The sequence below is a fragment of the Phoxinus phoxinus genome (genome assembly GCF_949152265.1).
Source record: "Phoxinus phoxinus genome assembly, chromosome: 12".
NCBI lineage: Eukaryota > Metazoa > Chordata > Actinopteri > Cypriniformes > Leuciscidae > Phoxinus > Phoxinus phoxinus.
This window is the reverse complement of record NC_136887.1, coordinates 34,187,512-34,205,016: the sequence shown is the minus strand read 5'-3', so window position 1 is coordinate 34,205,016 and position 17,505 is coordinate 34,187,512. Positions and strand designations below refer to the sequence as shown.

The 17,505-nt window shown below is 37.0% G+C and overlaps 2 protein-coding genes across 3 annotated transcripts in view; one reads left to right on the top strand and one right to left on the bottom strand.

Annotated features, from left to right (window-relative positions):
• Positions 1–317: 317 nt before the first annotated feature.
• LOC307007734 (Golgi-associated plant pathogenesis-related protein 1) lies at positions 318–4,038 on the top strand. Its single transcript, XM_079630033.1, has 5 exons — positions 318–794; positions 905–938; positions 3,179–3,388; positions 3,510–3,587; positions 3,703–4,038. The coding sequence occupies exons 2-5, from the start codon at positions 932–934 to the stop codon at positions 3,858–3,860; spliced, it is 453 nt and encodes a 150-aa protein (XP_079486159.1). The 5' UTR covers positions 318–794; positions 905–931; the 3' UTR covers positions 3,861–4,038.
• Positions 4,039–8,882: 4,844 nt separating this feature from the next.
• Positions 8,883–17,505, bottom strand: part of trim35-27 (tripartite motif containing 35-27) — a 10,864-nt gene continuing 2,241 nt past the window's right edge. Inside the window, exons 2-6 of one of the 2 annotated variants that reach the window (XM_079631274.1) lie at positions 15,928–16,023; positions 15,620–15,850; positions 14,266–14,288; positions 14,067–14,185; positions 8,883–11,706 (exon numbers count right to left, since the gene is read on the bottom strand). In XM_079631274.1, the coding sequence (XP_079487400.1) occupies positions 11,123–11,706; positions 14,067–14,185; positions 14,266–14,288; positions 15,620–15,850; positions 15,928–16,023 (1,053 nt within the window). In that variant the 3' untranslated portion in view covers positions 8,883–11,122. Of the gene's footprint in view, positions 11,707–14,066; positions 14,196–14,265; positions 14,289–15,619; positions 15,851–15,927; positions 16,024–17,505 lie in introns of both variants that reach the window. The other variant, XM_079631273.1, reaches the window with a different exon arrangement.

Below are 17,505 nucleotides of genomic sequence, written 5' to 3'. Positions count from 1 at the left end.
TCTCTCTCTCTCTCTCACACACACACACACACACTCACTCACTCTCTCTCTCTCTCTCTCTCTCTCTCTCTCTCTCTCACACACACACACACACACTCACTCACTCTCTCTCTCTCTCTCTCTCTCTCTCTCTCTCACACACACACACACACACTCACTCTCTCTCTCTCTCTCTCTCTCTCTCTCTCTCACACACACACACACACTCACTCACTCTCTCTCTCTCTCTCTCTCTCACACACACACACACACACTCACTCTCTCTCTCTCTCTCTCTCTCTCTCTCTCTCTCTCACACACACTTCCTAGTTTGCATCATTCAAGTAATATGTATTATTTATAACAACATAGAGAAATAAAGATGGAGTTGAACAGAAGAATGTGCTTCAGAAGGGTTCGCCAGGGCTCATAATTACAGGCGTAAAAGCATGTGTTACAATTCACAGCAGGACAGTTTGTCACGCAACCCGGAAAAATACTTCCAGTTAAACATCAATATTTTAAATAATTGCATTTAGAGCACGCATGCACGCACACACATACACACATACACACACACACACACACACACACACACACACACACACACACACACACACACACACACACAGTTCCAGGGAATGAACCAGTGGACACTGCTCTGTCGGTCCCTGTAAACCAGCAGGGCCAGTTTTACCATCAGGAGGAAGAAGAGGAAGAGGAGGAGGAGGAGGATGAGGAGGAGATGAATATAAACACACACATCAAGCAGAGCGAGAGGACTAAACAACCCGACAGCTCCAGGAGAACAGAAGGTATGAGCCACACACAAACATAGATCTGTGTGTTTACTATAGCAAATTATACAATATTTCATTATCATAAAATAATGAATATCAACAACATGTATCTCTGTTTTTTACAGCGTACTGTAGCCCACACTTCGGCAGGCATGGCAGGTTGGTGAACGGTCTTCATATGTATTTCTGTATTGAGTTAGGCTATGCTGCGTGATATTGCAAACTGCCATTTGTTATCTTATGATTTATTTATTCTACCGTATATACCCGAATATAAGACGACCCAGAATATAAGACGATCCCCCCATTTCCAGACTTATTTTTGTGGAAAAAATCTGGTTTTCAACAGAAAAATAATTTTATTTGAAAATTGCACTGATAATTCATTCTCTCTCTCCCAGCACGCGCGCGCATCTCTCTCTCTCTCTCTCTCTCTCTCTCTCTCTCTCTCTCTCTCTCTCTCTCTCTCTCGCTCTGCGTCTCTCGCGCGGCAGTTAAGCACAGATATTATGTTGCTTCTCTAATTTTACATGCATGTATTGCCGAAATCAATTTCATATCAATTCGTTCTTTCTCCCTTTCCCCCCGTGATTTTGTCTATATCGCGAATATAAAACGACCCCCCATTTTCAGCCTATTTGTAGGACAAAAACCTCGTTTTATATTCGGGTTCATTCATTCAGGCCCTTAGCGTCGAGCGTCAGTCTTCTACTGTTAAGAAAGTCTGTGTACTGCTGGCAAGATCTTTTGGCACCAGATTTAATGCCACATTGCTCGGTCACCAGCAAGCGTTTCCCAGGTTTCGCTATAAAGCCGAACGACATCCGACGAATTATGCACACATTGGTTTAAAAAAGGTCCCAAAATTGTTTTTTTCCACAGTGATGACACCATTTTTTGTTCACCAAAGAACCTTCCAGTGATCAGTTCTTAAAAGAAACATTATTTTTTTCTTACTGTGAAGAGCATTTAAATAATCTTAAGAAGCTTTAGTAGAATAGAAATCTTCCATCTTCTTGCGCTCTGGAGTCTATGGCCGCTCATGGACCCGCTCGAGGGAAGGTTATGAGGTTTGTCAGACTGATGTGGTACGGCATGGTTCGGTTCGGTTCGGTACCATGCAGTGGAAAAGCGCCATTAGAGGACAGTCTGATCCGTCACCAGCACACGAGTCTCCAACTCAGTCCCTCAGTTTTATAATGAGTTGGAAGTCTCGCATTTGCACAGTTTAATTTTGAAAAATAAATATAATAATATAAATATAATTTGAAAAAATAGTTTTTTACAAAAATACAAATATAGCTTGTTTACAACTGTCCTTTCTTTCTTTCTTTCTTTCTTTCTTTCTTTCTTTCTTTCTTTCTTTCTTTCTTTCTTTCTTTCTTTCTCTCTCTTTTCTTTCTTTCTCTTTCTTTCTTTCTCTTTCTTTCTTTCTTTCTTTTTTCTTTCTTTCTTTCTCTCTTTTTTCTTTCTTTCTTTCTTTTTTCTCTCTTTTTTCTTTCTCTCTTTTTTCTTTCTTTCTTTCTTTCTTTCTTTCTTTCTTTCTTTCTTTCTTTCTTTCTTTCTCTCTATTTTTTATCAGGCACTGCAAAATTAGTAATTTGGAAATCAAGAAAAAACAAACTTCTAGGGCAGGATGCAATAAGTGTGGTTCTTATGTTTTTGGGTCTTGTGGCAGCTAGATTAAAAGTAGAGTTTGCTTATTATAAATTGGTGGACTGTTTACCAAAGTTTGTAGAAATCTGGTGTGTTAATGAGGTATTGTGTACTTTATGTGAAAGAAATGAATTGGTGTTGACTTTTTAAACGAATGTTGTAAAAAAAAAAAAAAAAAAAAGTTGGATGAATTGTGAATAATTTCAAGACTAAATTGTTATAATAAAGGTGTATTTAAAATTCAAAAATTCTTTCTCTCTCTATCTCTCTCTTTTCTTTCTTTTTCTCTCTCTCTCTCTTTTCTTTCTTTCTTTCTTTCTCTTTCTTTCATTCTTTCTCTTTCTTTCTTTCTCTCTCTCTTTTCTTTCTTTCTTTCTCTCTTTTTTATTTTTTTTTCTTTCTTTCTTTCTTTCTCTCTTTCTCTTTCTTTATCTCTTTCTTTCTTTCTCTCTCTCTTTCTATCTCTTTCTTTATCTCTTTCTTTCTTTCTCTCTCTCTTTCTATCTCTTTCTTTTTCTCTCTCTCTCCCCCTCTCGTTCTTTCTTTTTCTCTCTCTCTCTCCCTCTCTTTCTTTCTTTCTCTCTCTCTGTCCATCTCTCATTTCTTGTATCCATTCCTCTATCCATCCATCCATCCATCCATCTACCTATCTATCCATCCATCCATCTACCCATCTATCTATCCATCTATCCGTCCATCGGTTCATCTGTCCATCAATCTCGTGTTCATCTGTTTGTCCGCAGACGACAGCTTTAAGAAGGAGTTTCTGGAGACTCATAACCAGTACCGTGCTCTTCATCAGGCCCCGGCGCTGGTGTTCAGTGAGGATCTGTGTAAAGCAGCTCAACTGTGGGCCGATCACATGCTGAGCAAAAACACACTGGCACACAGTGACACGGACGACGGCGAGAACGTGTTTTACTCCTCCAGCTCCGTCCAAAATACACCCACAGGTCAGAAGACGGGAGAAGACTGGACTCGGCACACTGAGATCTTACAATAGAAGTCATCTAATATTTACGTTCATTAGATCACCTCACACTAATAAAATATTGAATGTTTTGTATATTCTAGGGAAGGAGGCTGTAGATTCGTGGTACAGTGAGATCAAAGATTACAACTTTGAAAAATCAGGATATCAACCCAAAACTGGTAATATTAATTTGGGGAATAAATGGTTTCATTGGAATATATAACATTAAGGAAATATTTTTTTTAGAGATTGGCTTTTCATTTATTTGTCTAATTGTATATATATATTTGGCAGGGCATTTCACGCAGGTTGTGTGGAAATCGTCCACCGAGCTCGGAGTCGGTCTGGCTACTGATGGAAAAACAGTTTTTGTCGTTGGTCAATACAAACCTGCTGGAAACATAACCAATGCTGGCTACTATGAGGAAAATGTTCTGCCTAAAACCGGCTAATGATTGTTTGCTTCCTTTCTTGGATTTAAATCTTTAACATTTACATTTATGATTTGGCAAATGCTCTTATTCAAAGTGACTTAATCATCATTATTGGTTTAAATATGAAAGATGGGCCATAAGATCAAATACTGTGTGTGTGTGTGTTATTTTAATAAAGTATGAATCATTGCATCATAAGGAAATGTGCATTTATTGCTAACTAGCTGAAATTGTGAAACAAATAAGAAGCTACTCTTGAACTTATCTATAAAGCCATCTTTATAGATATACTTTAATATGCAAATTTCTAAGACCTCAAAATTATCAACAGGATCAAAACTTTGCTGAAGAACCCGTTTCACACAATCTCCTCCTCCTGTGACTGACTGATAGTTTAAACTCTTTTATCAAGTAAAAGTATTTAAAGGCGGTGGTGTAATGCCCTTTAAACAAGATGTAAAATAAGTCTCAGATGTCGCCAGAGTGTGTGTGTGAAGTTTTAGCTCAAAATACCCCACAGATATTTTTATATATCATGTTAAAGTGTCACTTTTTGAGGGTGAGCAAAAACACACCGTTTTGTGTGTGTCCCTTTAAATGCAAATGAGCTGCTGCTCCCGACACAGGGGGCGGAGCTTCAACAGCTCCTGTCCTTTTACCTCACACACACACACACACACACACACACACACACACACACACACACACACACACACACACAGAACATTTCAAAAACTTTTAGCCTTTTATGTTCAAACCGGAGTCAGACAATGATGGAGAGACTCGAGAAGAAGTGACAACATGTAGAAGAACAGGACATTTCTGAATGGTTAGTTGATGAATTTATGTAGATTATGTGTGGTTATCTTCTAGTAATTGATTAACATATTCTATCATGATAATCTATAAATCGTGTTCAGGGGGCGGGGCTTATGTAAATTCTAGGGTTGGTGATGTCACTAACCTGGGAGGAATGTCGTGTAGTCTCTACCAGCCGTTTGTTGTAGTTCTTAAAAAGTGATTTCTGTAAAAGCAAATATCTCCCTTTGCTCTGAACTTTGAGCGTTGTAACTTTGCAGATGTTGTTTATGATCAAACAGCAACATTACACACTCACTACAGTTAGAAAAGTGAAATCATAATCAACCTCCCCTTTAAATGTCCTCGTTCAGCTCGTGCTTCATGTGTCTTTCTGTTGTCAAATCTCTGATTTTTATCAACGTATGAATAACTTTGATATTGTTTGTAATATTTCAAGATGGACATTTACTGGACGGATGTAGCTTAGGTTCACTTGATTATCCAAACCAGTTTAAGTCTCAAATATGATCATCAGGTTTCTGAGAAAGGTTTCTGTGACAGACAGCCTATCAGTGATCACTCTTATGGTCACGTGTCGTGAAGTTCGGCGATTAGTAGGCCTACGATTTCTCTCTACTAGTGATATGATCTGTGAGAGACAGTAAGGCGGTTGTGTCACAAACTTTTGTTTTCATAGTAAATAAGTATTTCTGTTTTGCCGTTTGTTAAAGTAGGCTAATGCTGTTGGCTAGTTACAGATGTTTTTTTTCTGATCAGTCTGTACAGACCACTTAAATCAAATGTGCATGAATGAATATACACATATGTGTACTTCTTTTGTTGGGGTGGTAGGAGTGGTAAATAAAAAATGACGATTTTTTTTAATGCAAAACAGAACCTGCAGAACAGGTATTGTTGGACAACAAAGTGAAGCAATCATTTACAAAGCATTCTTATAACTTCTAGCATTCTCAGATGATCAGTTAGTATTAAAACGGCGGGACATAATTGTGCCATTTTACTCTAAAAAATGCTGGGTTGTTTCAACCCAATTTTGGGTAAAATATGGACAAACCCAAACGTTGGGTTAAAAAAGTAATGTAAAAATTTAACCCAATGTCAACGGTTTGTCCATATTTTACTCAAAATTGGGTTGAAACAACCCAGCATTTTTTTAGAGTGAGCAGCGTGTAAAACAAGGAACACCACAAACACTCAGGGTTGTTTATGGGAATAATCTATTTTTTTCCCATCAATTCAGTTGTTTAATTTCTATAGGTTTTGTAACATTAAAAGCTACTAACTGGTATAAGTGTTTACTAGGTTGCTTCAGAGGCATAAGCTGTAACAATGCAATACAAAAAAAAACCAATGCATTGACAAAACAAGTATTTTTAGTCAAGTAAAAATCGGTCTTTACAACTTTTACTTGTAATGGAGTAATATTTGACCAGTACTTTCACTCAAGTGATGAAGTTGTGTACTTTGTCCACCTCTGAGTCCACTTAAACTTTAATAAAATGAACAGAAGTGTTAAATCACCCGTATAGTTAGCCTAGCTTATCAAGTACACTAGAGGGAGCCAGAGACCCACAGAAGTGCGCGTGCACGATGAATACAGAAAAACAAACATACCTTTTCCCAGGAATTTTACAGCCTCAATCGCCCAGTTCAGTCGCTGGGTTTGGGGGGAGAAGGGTGTTGATAGCAGATAGAAATTTGCGTAACTGATAAAAACATTATGAATTTTGACAGAACTAACCAAGCTAGAGAGAGCAACTCTTGGTGTTCAACACACAGATAGCTGATGATAATATAATTAGGAACAGCTGTGCATGTTGTTTCGGAGCAAGATAGTTTGGATAATATTCATATTTCTCACTCAAAACCCTGAACATTTTTAATTTATATATTTTGAGCCACAGTAGTAGGCCTTTGGAATCGATATGCTTTTTTTAGATGTTCAAAAAATAATAATATATATATATTCCATATCCTGCATATTATAGGCTATATTTCCTTCCCGGACAATAGTTTTTTTTTTTTTTTTTTTTTTTTTTTTTTTACATATATTTCCATCGAGGCAGCCCGTAGTTCTCTGTAAAAGATACTATCGTAAACACTCAAAATAGTCAAAGATGAGAATCCCAGAGAGCCAGAAATGTTTTACCAAAATTTACCAACAAAAGTAAATATTTCTCCCAACTGGATATGATTTTAAAAAGGTTATATCTTATTTATTTTACATTTAGACACCTTTGTGTATGGCACATAAAGGCATTGGGACTGAGAAACAGGGGGTGCACTGCATGTTTACCTCTGAAGAAAAGTATGAAACATTTCTATATTGCGCTCAAAGCAATAAACTAGGCTACTAAAACCAAACATACATAATCTAATCATCAAAACTCTCATCATGAGGACAAAACAAAGCTAACGTTTTTTGTGTCCTCTTACCATCTAAATAATTTTCCAAATTATGTTTATTATAAAATGCGCTTTATATGCTGACTAATAGCCTAATGCTAAATTTGAAGAAGAAGAAAACGTCTCAAGATGCCACAAGTTAACTTGTCTCACACCTGGTTTAGTTCAACGGTCAGTCCCATACGGAAATGTAATATATGACATATATATATGTCCCTATATCGCTAGTGACGCCGTCATATATGCTAAATATAAGATATTGCTATCACACATATATATATATCTCTACATATATGTTGATATAGGTTTTTAACATATATAAATTTGCCATATTACCGGTAAATGAGTATATTGACATATTAATATGATGTATATGATTATTATTTATATAATACTGTATGTTTTGACCAAATATGTCACCGATGTTTAATTTATATATGCCAAACTATTTACTATTTAACTATTTATTTAAAGTCTACAAATGAAGTCTGCATATCCACATTTCATTTCAATTTCTGTCTCATTTTCGAATCTTTTATAAATAAAATGTATTTATTATTATTTTACCTCTTCTTGACCAGCTCATAAAAACTAAACAAATACTACACAAATTCTATTTGAAAACTGATAATTATGTGACATGTATATAAAAAAACACTATTATACATACATAAAATATATGGGCTGGTTTTATATGTCAATTGCTCCATTGTATGACAGATACTAATAATAATATTAGCTGCATTCTCATTTTCGTCAGTGTTTTAATAACTGTAGAGAGAGAGAGAGAGAGAGAGGGGGGGGGGGGGGGGGGCTCGAATGAAGCACTTTTGACTTTATAGATACAAATATTATAGATATAGCTCCGAAAGATTATTCCCATAAACAACCCTGAGTGTTTGTGGTGTTCCTTGTTTTACGCGCTGCTCACTTTAATCTGTGGACACTTTAAAATGGCGCAATTATGTCCCGCCATTTGAACACCTGAGAATGCTAGAAGTTATAAGAATGCTTTGTAAACGATTGCTTCACAACAATACCTGTTCTGCAGGTTCTGTTTTGCATAATGCTGAAACATCCACGTGCCAGACTCCGGCATTAATAGCTTGATTTGCATACAGCTCTCGCTGGAACTGGTGCTAGTCTCCACATGCCAGAAGTGGCTCATAGCAATGACTCTATTTTTGTCCATCCAGGAAATCACTTAGAAGATGACGTCACGGGTGCCGTGGTGACGTCATCCGCGGTGCTCTAATTACTGGCATTGTTGTCATTGTTAATTACAGTGTAGAAGCTGAATGCATTTAGTGAGCTTGATTAGCATATGCACAGCAGAAACCAGAAGAATTATACAGTTAGATTATTGCCTTAGAGCAGTTGGCACGAGATCAGCTCTTACACACACACACACACACACACACACACACACACACACACACACACACACACACACACACACACACACACACACACACACACACAATAACATGGGAATCCAGTGCATGCAAATCTGGTGCTGAATAAAGTTCATGAAACTGTAGCTAATGTTTTTGCATTTTCCTTCATAACTAACAGACTATATCTACCTGCCTTCCTTTGCTATAAGAATAATTCAATAATTAATAATTTAATGTATTATTAGCCTACCATTAAATATTAACATTAACACTTGATCATAGTATTGAATTTAATTAGAGAACTGAGTGTATCTCAAAGAAGAGCACACCCGGCCTAAATATTGTTGCTTAATATCATAAGAAGGCATCATAAGGCATCATAAGAAGAAAATACTGGACATCAGCCAAAAAAAAAAACATATATATTTTTAATTTAATTACTTCCTAGTTTGCAAGTAATATGTATTATTTATAACAACATAGAGAAATAAAGATGGAGTTGAACAGAAGAATGTGCTTCAGAAGGGTTCGCCAGGGCTCATAATTACAGGCGTAAAGCATGTGTTACAATTCACAGCAGGACAGTTTGTCACGCAACCCCGAAAAATACTTCCAGTTAAACATTAATATTTAAAATAATTGCATTTAGAGCATGCACACATGCACACACACACACACACACACACACACACACACACACGCACGCACGCACGCACGCACGCACGCAAATCAGTGAGGTTATGGGTTTTACTTTATTTTGATGGTCCCTTTTGAAAATTCTGTTGACTATAAGTAACTTTGCAACTACATGTCAACTAACTGTCATTAGAGTATTAGTAGACTGTCTGATTAATATCTGCTAATTCTTTATTGTGATAGACAATAAAGTCAATAGACAATACTGACTATAAGAAACTTTGCAACTACATGTCAACTTATACTGATACTCTACTGATACTCTACTAATACTCTACTGATACTCTACTAATACTCTACTGATACTCTACCGATACTCTACCGATACTCTACTGATACTCTACTAATACTCTACCGATACTCTACCGATACTCTACCGATACTATACTGATACTCTACTAATACTCTACTAATACTCTACCGATACTCTACTAATACTCTACCGATACTCTACTAATACTCTACTAATACTCTACCGATACTCTACCGATACTCTACTAATACTCTACCGATACTCTACCGATACTCTACTGATACTCTACTAATACTCTACCGATACTCTACCGATACTCTACTAATACTCTACTAATACTCTACCGATACTATACTGATACTCTACCGATACTCTACTAATACTCTACTAATACTCTACCGATACTCTACTAATACTCTACCGATACTCTACCGATACTCTACTGATACTCTACTAATACTCTACCGATACTCTACCGATACTCTACCGATACTCTACTAATACTCTACTAATACTCTACCGATACTCTACTAATACTCTACCGATACTCTACTAATACTCTACTGATACTCTACTAATACTCTACCGATACTCTACCGATACTCTACTAATACTCTACTAATACTCTACCGATACTCTACTAATACTCTACCGATACTCTACTAATACTCTACTAATACTCTACCGATACTCTACTGATACTCTACTAATACTCTACCGATACTCTACCAATACTCTACCGATACTATACTGATACTCTACCGATACTCTACTATTACTCTACTAATACTCTACCGATACTCTACTAATACTCTACCGATACTCTACTAATACTCTACTAATACTCTACCGATACTCTACTAATACTCTACTGATACTCTACTAATACTCTACTGATACTCTACCGATACTCTACTAATACTCTACCGATACTCTACTAATACTCTACCGATACTCTACTAATACTCTACTGATACTCTACCGATACTCTACTAATACTCTACTGATACTCTACTAATACTCTACCGATACTCTACTAATACTCTACTGATACTCTACCGATACTCTACTAATACTCTACCGATACTCTACTAATACTCTACCGATACTCTACTAATACTCTACTAATACTCTACTGATACTCTACCGATACTCTACTAATACTCTACTAATACTCTACTAATACTCTACTAATACTCTACTATTACTCTACTAATACTCTACCGATACTCTACCGATACTCTACTAATAATCAACCGATACTCTACCGATAATCAACCGATACTCTACCGATAATCAACCGATACTCTAATGCTAGTTAGTTCATATGCAGGTCCAGCGTTACTTATAGTCAACATAATGAGTTAAAGGGACCATCAAAAATTTGTGTGACCCTGGATCACAAACCCAGTCTGGAGCCGCACGGGTATATCTGTGGCAATAGCAACTATACACTGTATGGGTCAAAATTATCCATTTTTCTTTTATGCCAAAAATCATTAGGATATTAAGATCATGTTCCATGAAGATATTTAGTAAATGTCCTACCGTAAATATATAAAACATGTATTTTTGTGAGTGAATGCAGCACAATCGTGAACATAAATGCACAACTTTAAAGGAGATTTTCTCAATGTTTCATTTTTTTTGCTCCTCAGATTCCAGATTTTCAATAGTTGTATCTCGACTAAATATGTGCAGGGTTTTTACTTCTGCAGTTCCTGCTCTCCATCACACTGGTTTAGTGTGGACAGTTTATGTCCAGCGACAGACGTGTCCACCGGCAAGATGCGCAGCGCTTGAGATGGACACGAGTTACAGAAGTACGGGAACACTCTCTCACTGAAGCTGTGCTTGAAGGAATGGAGATGAGTGTCACTGAGAGCGTCGAAGAACGACAGCTTTCCTCCGTCCCAGTCCAGCTGGACTCGGATGATCTGGATCTTGTGCTTCACAGTGAACGGCGTCAGAAACTCTCCTGACAGGCCTTGTCCGTACGTCCCGTTGTGGAAGCCGATGCGCCACAGGCCAGAACTGGGAGGGTTGTCTCGAGTCTCGATGGCAGACTCTGAAATCACTCCTAAAGCCCAGGTGGTGCTGTCCCCGACCTCGACGTCCCAGTGGTGATTCCCAGAGCCGAAGCCTTCAGAGCCCAGGACACTCGTATAGCCCTCGCGCTTCTCCAGGAACCCCACAGCCTGTCGACTCCACTGACCAAAGCTCACATCGCTCAGGTCGCCGGACAGCTGGAGACACGGGTGAGCGGTGTTGGGGTCGAGGACCACAGGAACTACAATAATAATACGTTTATTTAATATAGCGCCTTTCAGAACACTACAATAATTTCCAATAGAGTACAATTAAATATGATGGATAACATAATAAATAGAGGCACATATAGTCAAGTCATCTTCATTTATATAGCGCTTTTAACAATGTAGATTGTTTCAAAGCTGCTTTACAGAGATAAACGGATCATTTAAGGTAACAGAGATTGTTTTGGCTTTATAGCGGTTCTTGAATAATGTAGTTTTGCTTGATTCACTTCCGTCGAAAGGATAATTTGTTATTAAATTAGGGGCCGCTAAGACAACACCATATATATAAATCAGATCATATGGGGTCAGGGAAACAAGTAGCAAAAAGACATGTGACCCTGGAGCACAAACCCAGTCTGGAGCCGCACGGGTATATCTGTGGCAATAGCAACTATACATTGTATGGGTCAAAATGATCCATTTTTCTTTTATGCCAAAAATCATGAGGATATTAAGATCATGTTCCATGAAGATATTTAGTAAATGTCCTACCGTAAATATATAAAACATGTATTTCTGTGAGTGAATGCAGCACAATCGTGAACATAAATGCACAACTTTAAAGGAGATTTTCTCAATGTTTACATTTTTTTGCTCCTCAGATTCCAGATTTACAATAGTTGTGTCTCGACCAAATATTGTCCTATCCTAACAAACCACACATCAATGGAAAGCTTCGCCTTCTGAGAATATAGTTCCCAGTGTGTATACGGTTAGAAGATGTCTGTGTCTCATGTGACCTTGTTATTTGTACACGCTGTGACTATACAAATCACAACATGTAAATAGGAAAATGTTATTTTGTCACTTATTGGGAGCAGTATGCTAGCTGGAGCCATTTACCTCCAGTCTTTGTGCTAAGCTAGGCTAGCGGTGTGTGCGTCAGACAGAGTTACGGCACGCACGGAGATGAGAAGGGTGTGTGTGGACTTGTCCAACTCTGGGGGATACGGGGAATAAGATAAAGTCACAAAAAGTCGGCGTGTTCCTTTAAAGAGTCTTATCCAGCAGCCACACAGCAACATAGTGTCGGTCTAGATCCGGCCCGCGTCTGGTACGTGTTGTAATAGTAATGCTGTCTGGCTGCTGTCATGAACACGAGCCCGTCTGATTGGTTGTGGCAGCGTTATTGTGACTATCTATAGAGACATTTTTATTGTTACTCAGAAAACAGGACACAGGTTTAACTCGTCTGAAGTGCTTGTGCTAAATGTGTCACTCTCAGATATAAGAAAAAACAACAACATATCTCTTGCTTTGGCTAGCGTGTTTCGGCCTCCAGGGCACATGTTGAATTCCTAAACGAGTTTGCATGTTATGCTTCTTATGCAGAAATGTTAGTTCATGCATTCATGACCTCTAGACTACTATGTAATGCATTAGCAGTCTCAATAAACAAGATACAATTAGTCCAAGTTATACCAGGTCAAGAAAATATGATCATTTAACATACATTTGATCATCTCTACACTGGTTATCTATTAAGTTCTGTATCAATTATAAAGCATTGCTACTGACCGATAATGGTTCAGCTCCTGTGTATTTATGAGACAACGCTTCCATGACATTGACGGAATTTATAAAATATATTTTTTAATATATCTTACAAAAAATATTATTTTACCAATTTTAAATATATATTTTAGAAAATAATTTGGACTCTAAAACTGCTATAGAATCAAAGCCTTATGTTTCGTGTTCCAAATTTAAAGTTGATATCACAGAAATTGAGCCGTTTTAATAATAACGCCAATGTTTAATTTCATAAACAGTTTTCACAGGATGAATTTTGAGTGTTTAAGTTTTTGAATTATACCCAGTTACTAAAATATGTAATCAAAAAGACGTTAAAAAAGTTATGATTAAAACAAGAACAAATATCTGCCAATGGGGTCTGAAAAATAAACTTTGTAAAGATTGTGATCCCACACTGTAAAAAAAAATGTTGGTTTAACTTAAAAAATCAAGTTACCTTGTTGTCTTAAAATTTTGAGTTTGTTGTAATTACAAATTTGAGTTAATACAATGAAGAAGAATGGTTTAATAAGCAGAATGTTATCTTCACACATTAGTTATCAGTTAGTTATCAGTTATTAGTTAGTTGATTTGACAAAAGATAAAAAGTTGTGATAAATCATGAAAAAGTGTATTTTCTCCTGTTTTAAGCATAAACTCACTTTTTTCACACTTAATATCACACTTTCAAGTCTTTGCCTCTCTAGTATATGTATCTTGATTTTCAAATGCTTAGATATTTGTACAAACCAGACAGAAATGCTGAGTATGAGCATTATTGTTTGCAGTTTAGTCATATTTTAGACACGAGACTCACTGTATTGAGCGGCATCCTTCATTTTCTGCCAGACTCCAAACTTCAGGTTTCCCAGATGCTTCGCCACATCGATCTGCACTTCCGGAAGCTTCTCCGGACACGGACTGGTGCACGGAGGACTGGGAGAACATGCCAGAATCAGTACTGGTCATCCCTGATGTTAACTCACAGTCACAACACTGAGGCTTTAAACACTCACCTGTCAGGAGAGCCTCTGTACGTCTTTACACGGGTTTGCATGGCCATGGAAATGACAAACAGAGATTATAATTACAAACAAATCTCATGATTAAAATCAATAAAGGTTTATGATTATTAATATACATTTCTAATGGTAATAGCGACCAGGCGCTTCATAAAGAATCTTTTAGGGGTTTATGGATTTAGTTTTAATTTTGATTAATCAGCTCGTAAACATACGTTATCAGTAAAAAATATAAATAACTTGAAGCAAGCAGTTATTCAAGAAAAACCAGGGCTTTTACTGTAGTAAATATTTACATTTCAAATAAATGCGCTTCTTAAGGACTTTCTATTCATCAAAGAATCCGGAAAATGTGCATCATGGTTTCCACAGAAATATGACGCAGCAAAACTATTTTCAACACTGATAATAATCAGAAATGATTTCTGAAGGATCACGTGACACTGAAGACTGGAGTAATGATGCTGAACATTCAGCTTTGATCACAGGAATAAATTACACTTTACTATATATTCACATAGAAAACGGATATTATAAATTCTAATAATATGTCACAATATTAGTGTTTTTACTGTATTTTTAATCAAATAATTAAAATATTTAAAAACTATTTAAATAATTAAAATATTTAAAAACTATTTAAATAATTAAAATTGTGCAGACATTGTCCAGGCTACAGATAAATTGCAAAAACAAGAGAGAGCCAATGAAATATTCATAACTGATTATGTTGTAATCATTGTATGCTTTTATAAATTCTTTTATGTTTTTTATGTTTCAGATAAAAACCTTAATCAAGTTTTGTGTTTTGTTCTTCACTCATATTCAAAATATTAATATTTCATATTTTGATGTTTTAATCAAACTTTAATCAAACTTATTTTGATGTTTTAAAAACCTTAATCAAGTTTAGTTTTTTGTTCTTCACTCATATTCAAAATATTAATATTTCATATTTTGATGTTTTAATCAAACTGTATTGTCATTAAAAATTAATTGTGATTAATTGCATCCAAAATAAAAGTTTGTGTTTACTATATGTGTGTGTACTGTGTATAATTATTTTGTATATATAAAAGACACACACATGCATGTATATATTTAAGAAATATTTGCATCTATATATATTTAATATACATAATTTATATTATATATAAATATTTAATATATAAATAACATATTTTTCTTAAATATATACATGCACATGTGTGTCTTTATATATACAAAATAAATATACACATTACACACACATATATTATGTAAACAAGCGATTAATAGTTGCACAGCACTAATTTTAATAAATAATTTTGGACCCCGGTCAGAAATTATGATGAATAATAATGTTTACCAGCAGGAAAGAGATGTTGCTGGACTCGAGCTCTTCTTCAGCGATCCGCGTTCTGTCTTCCAGAGATGAGAGCTGAGTGTTGATCCTCTCGATCTGCTCCTCCAACATCTTCCTCTTCTGCTCCTCTTCCTCTCTCAGGGCCGTGACTCTGGACTCTTCTTCCTCACGCAGGAACTGATGAAGATGCTCGAACTCCTTCTTTATGTGCGCCTCTGAATGCTCGGCCTGGCTCTGTGACGCAGTGAACAGATTCGGGTTATGGAATTATTACCGTGTGTTTATATGGAGGATCTTTGACTTGACTTTACCTTGATGTATTTTGCTCTTTGAATGCAGGAGAATTTCTCTGATTTTAAACGTTTGAGCTTCTCTTGGAAAGGCTGCAGTCGTGTTCTGAGCACCTCCTGAAAAGTTGAGATTAGAGTGATATTATATATAGAGATATGCATCTAAAAAGATTTGGGGTGAAGATTGTTTTATCTGTGGCATGTACAATTTTAGACAGACAGACAGACAGACAGACGGACGGACGGACAGACAGACAGACAGACAGACGGACGGACGGACAGACAGACAGACAGACAGACAGACAGACAGACAGATATATAGACAGACAGACAGATATATAGACAGACAGACAGACAGACAGATATATAGACAGACAGATAGACAGATATATAGACAGACAGACAGATAGACAGACAGATATATAGACAGACAGACAGATATATAGATAGATGGACACAGATAGACAGACAGACAGACAGACAGATAGACACAGACAGACAGACAGATAGACAGACAGAAAGATAGATAGACACAGACAGACAGACAGACAGACAGATAGACAGACAGATAGACAATACAGACAGACAGATAGACAAAGACAGACAGATAGACAGACAGATAGACAGACAGATAGACAAGACAGACAGACACAGACAGACAGACAGACAGATAGATAGACAGACAGATACAGACAGACAGACAGACAGACATATAGACACAGACAGACAGACAGACAGACAGATAGACAGATAGACACAGACAGACAGACAGATAGACAGACAGATAGACAAGACAGACAGACAGATAAACAAAGACAGGCAGATAGATAGACAGACAGACAGACAGATACAGACAGACAGAGGGATAGACAGACACAGACAGACAGAGAGACAGATAGATAGACAGACAGATACAGACAGACAGACAGACAGACAGAATGACAGACAGACAGATACAGACAGACAGAGGGATAGACAGACAGACAGACAGAATGACAGACAGACAGATACAGACAGACAGAGGGATAGACAGACACAGACAGACAGATAGACAGACAGATACAGACAGTCAGACAAACAGATAGACATATACAGATACAGACAGACAGACAGATAGACAGATACAGACAGACAGACAGACGGATAGACAGACGGATAGACAGACAGACAGACAGATACAGACAGACGGATACAGACAGACAGACAGACAGACAGACGGATAGACAGACAGATAGACAGACAGCCAGACAGACAGATACAGACAGATACAAACAGACAGCCAAACAGACAGATACAGACAGATACAAACAGACAGACAGATAGACAGATACAGACAGACAGACGGATAGACAGACGGATAGACAGACGGATAGACAGACAGACAGATACAGACAGACGGATACAGACAGACAGACCGACGGATAGACAGACGGATAGACAGACAGACAGATACAGACAGACGGATACAGACAGACAGACCGACGGATAGACAGACGGATAGACAGACGGATAGACAGACGGATACAGACAGACAGACGGATAGACAGATACAGACAGACAGACGGATAGACAGACGGATAGACAGACGGATAGACAGAC

Coding starts and splice junctions, on each gene's coding strand:
- LOC307007734 (XM_079630033.1), top strand. Junction 3,389..3,509: donor CGTCCAAAATACACCCACAG/GTCAGAAGACGG, acceptor TGTATATTCTAG/GGAAGGAGGCTGTAGATTCG. Junction 3,588..3,702: donor AGGATATCAACCCAAAACTG/GTAATATTAATT, acceptor TATATTTGGCAG/GGCATTTCACGCAGGTTGTG.